The sequence below is a fragment of the Telmatherina bonti genome (assembly GCF_933228915.1).
Source record: "Telmatherina bonti genome assembly, chromosome: 13".
NCBI lineage: Eukaryota > Metazoa > Chordata > Actinopteri > Atheriniformes > Telmatherinidae > Telmatherina > Telmatherina bonti.
In genome coordinates, this window is record NC_136611.1 from 1544898 (window position 1) to 1556038 (window position 11141).

Sequence of the window (11141 nt, forward strand, 5' to 3'; positions counted from 1 at the left end):
TGGCTGCGTGGAGGGTCTTGGTGCTCGGGGAGCGCTGCTGGTCCACTGGGGTGCGGCCTGGCTGCCGCTCGGTGGCGGTCTGGGGATCCCGGCCCTCCGTCGGTGTGGGCTGGGCCCTCTGCCTGCGGGGGTGGGGGGTTGCTTCTGGGCTCTTGGGGCCGGGGGGCCCGCGCTCTGTCTGCCCTGGGGGGCCGGTGCCCGGCGGGGCCGGTCCTCGCTGGTCCGGGCCTGCTGGGGCCTGTTCCCCCTGACTGCGGGGGACTCTGGCTGGGACCCCCCTCTGCCTCCTCCTGGGTCGGTGCATGGCTGGCTCCGGGGTGGGGCGGTTGAGGTCTGCGCCTGGGGGTGGCTGCCGATGGCCCGGGTCTCGGGGGTCCTCCTGTTCGCTTATTTGTGACGTGTGAGGACGTTGTCTTGACAGAATACGCTGAAATCCAAGGATGCGTTTAATACTTTATTGCGTCTCCAAGCTATAACAGCGCAATCAAGATTGAATGAATGGATTGTTTAACCAGGGAGATAACAGACAGAAATGATGTATGAATGTGTGGATAGCGGTCAACAAAATTATGGCGACGACCCCACCCTTGCTCTGTCATCTGTTTCCCAGGTAAGTATGCGCCTTTATACACCTCTGTGCAAGCACACGCCCAATCACACACAAACCACCACCTCTGCCACACACACTAATGCACCGTGCACCTCCTCCTCATCTATGTCTCCTACAATATGTGTTAATACTGGCGAGTGCGTATATGTTTGTACGTATGTATGTGTGTGTGTGTGTGTGTGTGTGCATAGAGGTGTGTGTGTGTATATGTATATATGTGTATCTGTATATATGTATGTATGTATGTATATCTATATGTATATATATGTGTATGTGTGTGTATATGTATGTGTGTGTATGTATGTGTGTATATGTATACATCTGTAGGTTGTTTTTTTCTTTTTGTTTTTGGGTTATTTTTTAAGTTTTTTTTTCTCTCCCTTTCCTCTCCCTTTATCTCTTTCACTTTTCTTATGAGGTGTTTTTTCTCCTCTCTTTCTGTCTTCCGTCTGTCCTCTCTGGTCCAGCAGTACAAACTCTACAATTCAAACAACAATACAAAAAAAATATAGAAATAAAATAAAAATTCAGAAAGTCAAAGGGATCATTATATCTATAAAGCTTCCCTTGGCAGAGAAAATTTGCTCAGCAGAACATCCAGACCATCATTCTGCTGCCTAAATGCTGGACAAGACAAAAAAAAAAGAAGAAGGAAAAGAAAAGAAAAAGTGACGGGCCGATTAAACATCCTACGTCATTTGTCTGCGACGGATAACGCAACTAGTCTGTGGCGCCTGCGCAGTTTCCCGGAGCTTTGTTGTTTCGTTTAATGATGGCGCTGAGTAAAACGTTTGGGCAAAAACCGGTAAAATTTCAGCTGGAGGAGGATGGAGACTTTTACATGATCGGCTCGGAGGTTAGTTTTGGACACATTCAACAGCCTGACATCTTCAGGATTTACTCATTTAGCCGGAGACGTGCAGGTCACCGGCAGCCGCTACGTTAGCCGTTCTGCTAGCCACTCCGCTAGCTGTTAGCCGCTCCGTTAGCCGTTAGTCGCTCCGCTAGCCGCTAGCTGCTCCGCTAGCTTTTAGCTTAGTAGCTAATCCGGTGATGGCAGCGCGTGAAGGTTCATTCATCGATAACCTTTAGTGATCGTAGCGATAAATCGGTCTGACCGAGTTGAGGATCGAAGGGATGGATGTTTGTTCTGTAAATGATTGTCGGTTTGTGTCGCGTGAGCTAGCTTGTGACGAGCTAATAGTATGTAGCTGGAACAAAGAGCTAAAAACAATCCTCTCCTGACTCAGTGTCACTTTAGAAATTATCTGCATTTCATGCTTCAGTTCATCTTACAGGGTTATTCTGTAAATAAACACGAGCTTTAAATACTGGTCAAATTTAATGCCAGAATGTTTACTAAACAAAACAACAAATAATACAATAAAACAAGTAAAACATCCCACACCTCTCAGATGAGTCTAAAACACTGAATTGCATCAGATGTCACGTTAAAGCTTTAATAGATTGATACAGAAATAATTAAACACAGTAAATCTTAAATCCCACTGATTTGCTTTTTATCATGTTTAAAAATCCTAAAACCACATTTAGAAGCTATAAATGTATGAAACGCCAGCTTCCCTGATCATCCATGAGCAGAAACACGATGACAGTTGGGGGTCTGGTTTATTGGAATAACAGCAGCTCTCAGGCTTTCTGCTCGCCCTCCAGGTGGGGAACTACCTCCGGATGTTCAGAGGCTCTTTGTACAAACGCTACCCGTCACTATGGAGGAAGCTGGCGTCCGTAGAGGAGCGGAAGAAGATCGTGGAATCGTCACATGGTCAGTAGAGCGTTTGGAGCGGTTTTGGTTCCAATGGAACGTTCCGGGCTGACTCTGCTTCATGTTCCCCAGATCACGGTTACACTCAGCTGGCCACAAGCGTGACGCTGCTGAAGGCCTCCGAGGTGGAAGAGATCCTGGAGGGAAACGATGAAAAGTACAAAGCTGTGTCCATCAGCACCGAGCCCCCCGCTTACCTCAGGTATCCCACCTGCAGCAGGACGGAGGACAACTTCTTCATTTCGTTCTTTACTTTTATTCTATTTGTTTTTCTCGAGTTAAATGTGATCAGCTGCTGTAAAACTAGGATGTGTTCAGAAAGGGCCGCATTAATAAAGTTTTATCTTGTATGTGCAGGATTTAACCCTGAAAGGGAAATTGGCTGGAAAATGTGGAGGAATGTTGTCTTTGTGACGGTGCATCTCATCCGGTTCTGGTCTGTCTCTAACAGGGAACAGAAGGCAAAGCGGAACAGTCAGTGGGTTCCAACGCTGCCCAACAGCTCCCACCACCTGGACGCCGTGCCCTGCTCCACCACCATCAACCGCAGCCGACTGGGCCGAGACAAGAAGAGGACCTTCCCGCTGTGGTGAGACCCTCGCTGCTTCCGGCTAGGTCTGGAGCAAACCGTGAAACAGAATCAGTCCAGCAGGGTGGAACTGTCATGTGACCCTCCAGCTGGTCTACGGAGGTTTTCCAGCGTTTCTATCCGTCCAGGAGGTTTACAATCCAGACACAACATGTAGTGTTTATTCAGAGACTCTAGATGGTAAATCCACCATTATTTATCACATAACCGTCAGAGCAAACATGTTTAAAACGGATATCAGGGAATCCGGACGATGGGAAGTCAGTCATAAGTGAGTGTTTACTGGAAGAGACAGATAAGGTTTCAATCTGAAGGGTGTGCTCCCAGTGAGAAATAAAGGGCTGATTACACTGGGAGGATTTATTGTTCCTGATATGAAAGATTGATTATCAAAAATATCCCTCACTACCTTCCATCTTACTCCACTAATCCAGTATATCTGCTGTGAGTCAGCAGCACCTGGAGACAAGAGGTGATACCGACACGCTGGGGATGCATTTTAACATGTAATGTTTCCTGGAACAAACCGACCTCCTGAAAGCTCCGATCTCCTGTTTTTCTGGCTGCTGGATGGCTGACTGATGATTTCATTGCTGGTGGTGATGATTGGTGCGAGCAGAAGCTCCAGAGGAGCAATGCCATCCTGGCAAAGCATGCAGCCTTTGTTTTTAATCAAGCTTCCACTGGCACCACTGGTATTTTTTACTGGATTTGGCTGGGATTGGAGTCAGGGCTACAGGTATATGTGGCTCCAACATGCCAAGCAGGTAGCATGTATTTAACTTGGCAAATAAAACTAGCTGAGGTTCCAAGTTCAGTCGGCAACTAGCAGGTTAGCAACCTGGGTGGTAAAATGTGTCGAGGGTTGTCAGACAATCTGACAAGAAAACAATCAGAAGGGAAGATGGAGAACAGTCAACATGTTGACCATACAGGCGGCTTGACTGAGAGAAAATGAACCATGTAGATGAGCGCGTTGCTTTAGCAGTACCATCCTGGTTGATGGCAGAACAGAGCAGAGAGTTGTGTTGTTGGGAAAACTGAAGAAGTAAACAGAGTTCTCCTGAGTTACAGATGAGTTCTAGCTGATGATTGAAGCAGTGAAAAGGTGTCCGACAGCATGCTGAAGCTGGCAAACCAGTATACAACTGGTTGGTATGCAAAACATTAAGGTTAACCATTATTTGATGAATTACAACACTTGATAAAACCTTAATTCTAATCACTAATAATTATTGACCTGAATGAATTTAAGACTAATACTTTTATTTGAACTAAAACGAACTAAAAATAGTTGAAAGTCTTTTTGGTTTTCATCACATATTTTATTAGCAGACTTAAGCAGAGTTTGACATCAAATCCTGCACGTCTGATGATTCCCCATTGATCTGAGTCAGGTGTGTAAAAGCAGGGACTCTCCGAACCCTGCACACTCCTGGTCTACATGGTAACTCCACCATGATCCATGATAACACCATTATTTATCACATCTTCATCACCATCACTACCATGTTGCTAAGAGACCTCTATTTCCACCTGGACATGATGATGAAGACACTTCCTGTCAGACTTTCCACCAATCAGAGAGCTTAAACTGACGCTAACGTCCAATCAGGAGCAGCCAAAGATCAACAAGTGATGAGAAAAGCAGGAAAATAATGATCCTCTATGGCTGGAATAAAGCCAAGAAGACGTTTGGGATGCAGCTGAGGTGGAGGTGCTGCAGTGAGGAGAGCAGGTAGATAGTAGCAGGAAGACCTGTGGAAACATGGAGACTGTGTGTGTGTGTGTGTGTGTGTGTGTGTGTGTGTGTTTCAGACGTGAGGGAATGATGTGCAGATGAGAAAAGGTCGCTGCTGATCTATGTGTTATTTCTACACACTTCTGGTTGCTCTTTCTGCTGCTTTATCTGTTCATACATTCATGTTCCATCATGCAACGCGCTCCCAGCGACGAGCAGGGCGAGGTTTGGCCCGCCCACATCGGTAAACGTGTTGTCTTGTTCAGCTTCGACGACCACGATCCGGCCGTGATCCATGAAAACGCCACTCAGGCTGAAGTTCTGGTTCCGATCCGTCTGGACATGGAGATCGAGGGCCAGAAGCTGAGAGACGCCTTCACCTGGAACATGAACGGTAACGCCCCCCCCGCCTGCGTCCATCTGCTCCGGCAGAGACACTAAGACTCCTCCCTCCTCCAGAGAAGCTGATGACGCCGGAGATGTTTGCCGAGATCCTCTGTGACGACCTGGACCTGAACCCGCTGGCCTTCGTCCCCGCCATCGCCTCCGCCATCCGGCAGCAGATCGAGTCGTACCCGACCGACAGCATCCTGGAGGAGCAGACGGACCAGAGGGTGATTATCAAGGTGAGTTCTGGGGGGGGGGGGGTTCACGTTGCAGCGCCCCGCCCGGGGGCAGAAAGTCACGTCTGGTGTCTGACAGCTCAACATCCACGTGGGAAACATTTCTCTGGTGGACCAGTTCGAGTGGGACATGTCGGAGAGGGAGAACTCTCCAGAGAAGTTCGCCCTGAAGCTCTGCTCCGAACTCGGCCTGGGGGGGGAGTTCGTCACCACCATCGCCTACAGCATCCGGGGCCAGCTGAGCTGGCACCAGCGGACCTACGCCTTCAGGTGGGTCGGGTGGAGGCGCCGCAGGCGCCGAGCACAGAGGAGCTGCTTCTATCTACTGCTGCTGCTGCTGCTTCTACTGCTGCTTCTTCTTCTACTGCTGCTTTTTCTTCTACTGCTGCTGCTTCTTCTACTGCTGCTGCTTCTTCTGCTGCTGCTGTTTCTTCTTCTGCTGCTGCTTCTTCTTCTTCTGCTGCTGCTGCTTCTACTGCTGCTGCGTCTTCTTCTACTGCTGCTTCTTCTTCTTCTGCTGCTGCTGCTTCTACTGCTGCTGCTTCTACTGCTGCTGCTTCTTCTTCTGCTGCTGCTTCTTCTACTGCTGCTTCTTCTTCTACTGCTGCTGCTGCTTCTTCTACTGCTGCTTCTTCTGCTGCTGCTGCTGCTGCTTCTTCTGCTGCTGCTGCTTCTTCTTCTTCTACTGCTGCTTCTATCTACTGCTGCTGCTTCTTCTTCTTCTGCTGCTGCTGCGTCTTCTTCTACTGCTGCTTCTATCTACTGCTGCTGCTGCTTCTTCTGCTGCTGCTGCTTCTACTGCTGCTGCGTCTTCTTCTACTGCTGCTTCTATCTACTGCTGCTGCTGCTTCTTCTTCTGCTGCTGCTTCTTCTACTGCTGCTTCTTCTTCTACTGCTGCTTTTTCTTCTACTGCTGCTTCTTCTTCTGCTGCTGCTGCTGCTGCTGCTTCTATCTACTGCTGCTTCTTCTACTGCTGCTTTTTCTTCTTCTACTGCTGCTTCTTCTTCTTCTGCTGCTGCTGCTTCTTCTACTGCTGCTGCGTCTTCTTCTACTGCTGCTTCTATCTACTGCTGCTGCTGCTGCTTCTTCTGCTGCTTCTTCTACTGCTGCTTTTTCTTCTGCTGCTGCTGCTTCTTCTTCTGCTGCTGCTGCTGCTTCTTCTGCTGCTGCTGCTTCTTCTTCTTCTACTGCTGCTTCTATCTACTGCTGCTGCTTCTACTGCTGCTGCGTCTTCTTCTTCTGCTGCTGCTGCTTCTACTGCTGCTGCGTCTTCTTCTACTGCTGCTTCTATCTACTACTGCTGCTTCTATCTACTGCTGCTGCTACTTCTTCTTCTGCTGCTTCTTCTTCTACTGCTGCTGCTGCTTCTTCTACTGCTGCTTCTTCTTCTTCTGCTGCTGCTGCTGCTGCTTCTTCTACTGCTGCTTCTATCTACTGCTGCTGCTGCTTCTTCTTCTGCTGCTTCTTCTACTGCTGCTTTTTCTTCTTCTACTGCTGCTGCTTCTTCTGCTGCTTCTTCTACTGCTGCTTTTTCTTCTTCTTCTGCTGCTGCTGCTTCTTCTACTGCTGCTTCTATCTACTGCTGCTGCTGCTTCTTCTTCTTCTGCTGCTTCTACTGCTACTGCTTCTTCTTCTACTGCTGCTTCTATCTACTGCTGCTGCTGCTTCTACTGCTGCTGCGTCTTCTTCTACTGCTGCTTCTATCTACTGCTGCTGCTGCTTCTTCTTCTACTGCTGCTTTTTCTTCTTCTACTGCTGCTTCTTCTTCTGCTGCTGCTGCTTCTTCTACTGCTGCTGCTTCTTCTTCTTCTGCTGCTGCTGCTGCTTCTGCTGCTTCTATCTACTGCTGCTGCTGCTTCTTCTACTGCTGCTGCTTCTATCTACTGCTGCTTCTTCTACTGCTGCTGCGTCTTCTTCTACTGCTGCTTCTATCTACTGCTGCTGCTTCTTCTGCTGCTGCTGCTTCTTCTTCTTCTGCTGCTGCTTCTACTGCTGCTGCTTCTTCTACTGCTGCTGCTGCTTCTATCTACTGCTGCTTCTTCTACTGCTGCTGCTTCTTCTTCTACTGCTGCTTCTTCTTCTAGTTACTACCATGGACAAAATTTTATTCATTACAAACATGAATTTCACAAATGAATTTAGCTTCCTGCAGGAGGAGCAGCGTTTTCTCCTCGGTGAGATGTTGTGTGTCTGCAGTGAGAACCCGCTGCCCACGGTGGAGATCGCCATCAGAAACACGGGCGACGCCGACCAGTGGTGCCCCCTGCTGGAGACGCTGACCGACGCCGAGATGGAGAAGAAGATCAGAGACCAGGACCGGAACACCAGGTGAGCTTAAGCCGGATGGAACCGGTTCACCTCCTGCAGATTCATGTTTACAAAAACTTCATTTTCAATAAAACCCATAAAAAATCATTTTGATTCCCCGTCATCGCAGAATAACTACGGAAGCCCAGAAGGCCACCCTTGCCTGTTTTTATCAGCATTACAGGATTATTTCTCTGGTTTCCTGGACCTGGTCCAGGTTCTGTTCTCTTATCAGTACCTGGACCCAAACCCAGTCCCTGTCTTGGTCCTAGACCGAGACCTGTCCCAGTCTTGTCTGGAACCGGGTCCAGGTCCTGATCCGCAGCGGTCCGGCATTCCAGGAGTTTATTTTAAACTCACCTTAATGAGAAAACGTTTTGTAGCGAGGACGACGATCCCGGCGCCACTTTTCACTCAAACATTTCCCATGTTTCAACGTCTGCAAAGTTTTTCTTTTTACAGAAACAGTCGATCAAACCGGATGTTTACTGTTTGTTTACATTGTTTACCAATGCAGTCATAAACAACCGGCGTTCTCATTCTGAACTTCATTAACAGATCCTTTAGTTTCACGTTAATGATGATGTCACTTCCTGTTTGCTCCGCAGGCGAATGAGGCGACTGGCGAACACGGCGCCGGCGTGGTAGACTGCCCCCTGCAGGGCATGCTGGGATGTAGTTACCATTGGCGACGCTGGCAGCGGAGACGCTCTTCTGTTTTCTATTGTTACTGATGGCGGAGGCGCCGTGGGAAAGGACCCTGCTGAAGTTTGGCGTGGGCGTGGCAGACTCGCCGCCGGAGGCAGAAACAGCGTTTGCAGATAATATATTATGTTGTATTTGTTGTCTTTTGTACATTTTATCAATTCTTACAAAAATAAAAGCTCTGACAGAAGTTGTTTGGTTTGGTGATGAAGGGAAAGTCCCTCCAGGTGTCCTGCGGGTTTTACATGTTTACCTGCTGCAACACACTTGATTCAGATTCACCGTTCTCTGATTTGTAGCAGCAGGGAAACTTCTAAAACCTGCAGGACCCAAACGGTCCAGAGTTGGAGATTCCAGATGTAACGAGACGATCAGCATAAAGGGGTGCTATGATGGTATTTGGAGTTTTCTGAGCTTTCTACAGTGTTACAGTGTTGAATCCTCATCAGACATGTGAACGGCACCGTTTTTTATCACCTAAACGCATGTTTGACTTTGAGTTCCAGCTCGCTCGCTGTTCGGTTTCCATGGCGACGAAAAACGCGTTGTTTTAGAGAGTTTTTTCTACGTGGAAATCCTTGTGACGTCCCGGGGGATAAGGTTCGGTGATTGGTTACCTTCTACTGGTTAACAAGGGCATGTACAAATACATCAGGCGGGTGGAAAACGTGGGATAAAGTTATTTCCTTTTTTTTTTTTTTTTTTTTTTTCTCTGCTGGACCAGAGAGGACAGACGAAAGACAGAAAGAGAAAGGAGAAAAAACACCTCATAAGAAAATTGAAAGAGATAAAGGGAGAGAAAAACAAAATAACCCAAAAAAAAAAAGAAAACCTACAGATGTATACATACACACACATACATACATACACATACATATACACACACGTATACACATATATCTATATATATATATATATATATACACACATATATACATATGTACACATATACACACACACACACACACACACCTCCCTACACCCCTCTATCCACATTCACACTCCTCATTGTACACCCACCCCATCACTTCCCTGTACCACCAACATAACCCCACATACACACCCCCACCCATCTGCATACACCCCCCCCCTCCTATCCCAGCGGCCATCCACTTTCCTAAATTCTTACACCCTGATCCCCCCCCCCCCCCCCCCCCCTCTACCCTAACATTCAGTCACCACTTCATCCATCGGCTCCTGCACGCCCTCACCTTTCTTTCCCAACGTGTCCCCTGTGAGATACCCCCAGGGGAGCAGGGGATAGGAGGGCCCCGATCAGGGCCCCACAACTACCCCCCACCCCTATCAATGCCCCCCCCACCACTCCACACATGCAGCCGATCCAGCACCACCCAGGACCAGCAGCAGTCCCACCCCCGCCAGACCAGCCCAGACCCAGGCCCCCTGAACAGCACCACTCCCCCGCCCAAACCCCCCCGGCACAGCCCCGGAAATAGGGGCGTGGCAGGACCCCATTGTCACCCCCTCCCTCCCAGCTTATGAATGATTGTGAAGTGTGTGTTGTTTGCAATTAAAATTGGGAAGAAGTAGCCACATCATGTTGGGAGCGGGACCACCAAAGCAGCCCCGCCCACCGCACACTGCATGGCCCCCCCCCCAAAACATGTCCATGTGTTGTCAGTGTGTGTTTTTTGTGTTATGTTGACTAAGTGTAATTAAAACTGGGAGGTGAACCGATGCTGGGTGCAGCGATGGAGACCACCTTGATGGCCTCTCTCACCATCCAGATCAACGTGTCCACCTCCCAACGCCCTGCCTGTGTGGTGGAAGAAGGGAAGGGGGGGGGTCCGGGGATTTAGGTCCCGAGGGAAGCGCCCCTCCCTCAAGAAGATGAGCCACCTACGTCCCCCATTCCCGGGGCCCCCGAAGGCCAGGACAGGCCAAGGGCAGCTGCCCCAACAACCAGGGCCCTCAGCAAGGAGCCGCCACCGGCCCCAGAAGGCACCAAGAAAGGAGCCGCCACCGGCCCCAGAAGGCACCAAGAAAAGAGCCGCCACCGGCCCCAGAAGGCACCAAGAAAAGAGCCGCCACCGGCCCCAGAAGGCACCAAGAAAAGAGCCGCCACCGGCCCCAGAAGGCACCAAGAAAAGAGCCGCCACCGGCCCCAGAAGGCACCAACGGACCACATGCAGAAGTGGGGGGGGGGGGGGGCAAAGAAGAGGAGGGGCGGGAGAAGGAGAGACAGACCAAGGGCCCACCGCCCCCACACCCCTAGGAGACGCCCCCACCCAGAGACACGTTGCATTCCCTTCTCCTTTACACACCAACACATTCACACCCCCTCACCATCAGCCTGGTATACACACACATCTACACACACACACACACACACCTACAGACCCACACATCTACACACACACACACCTACAGACCCACACATCTACACACACACACCTACAGACACACACATCTACACACACACACCTACAGACCCACACATCTACACACACACATCTACACACACACACACACACACACACACCTACAGACCCACACATCTACACACACACATCTACACACACACACACACACACACACCTACAGACCCACACATCTACACACACACATCTACACACACACACACACACACCTACAGACCCACACATCTACACACACACATCTACACACACACACACACACACCTACAGACCCACACATCTACACACACACACACACCTACAGACCCACACATCTACACACACACACACACCTACAGACCCACACATCTACACACACACATCTACACACACACACACAC

At 49.4% G+C, this 11141-nt stretch overlaps 1 protein-coding gene across 2 annotated transcripts; it reads left to right on the forward strand.

The window, feature by feature from the left end:
* Nucleotides 1–1363: 1363 nt before the first annotated feature.
* On the forward strand, nt 1364–8546 carry LOC306764723 (SWI/SNF-related matrix-associated actin-dependent regulator of chromatin subfamily B member 1). 2 transcript variants are annotated; one of them, XM_079251941.1, is made up of 9 exons: nt 1364–1466; nt 2285–2396; nt 2469–2598; nt 2848–2985; nt 4993–5120; nt 5186–5352; nt 5429–5619; nt 7493–7678; nt 8266–8546. In XM_079251941.1, exons 1-9 carry the CDS (start codon nt 1380–1382, stop codon nt 8303–8305), a joined length of 1179 nt encoding a protein of 392 aa, XP_079108067.1. In that variant the 5' UTR covers nt 1364–1379; the 3' UTR covers nt 8306–8546. The 2 variants fall into 2 exon arrangements, with proteins under 2 accessions (XP_079108067.1, XP_079108068.1); XM_079251942.1 differs by having other exon boundaries at nt 7547–7678.
* The last annotated feature ends 2595 nt before the right edge of the window (nt 8547–11141 follow it).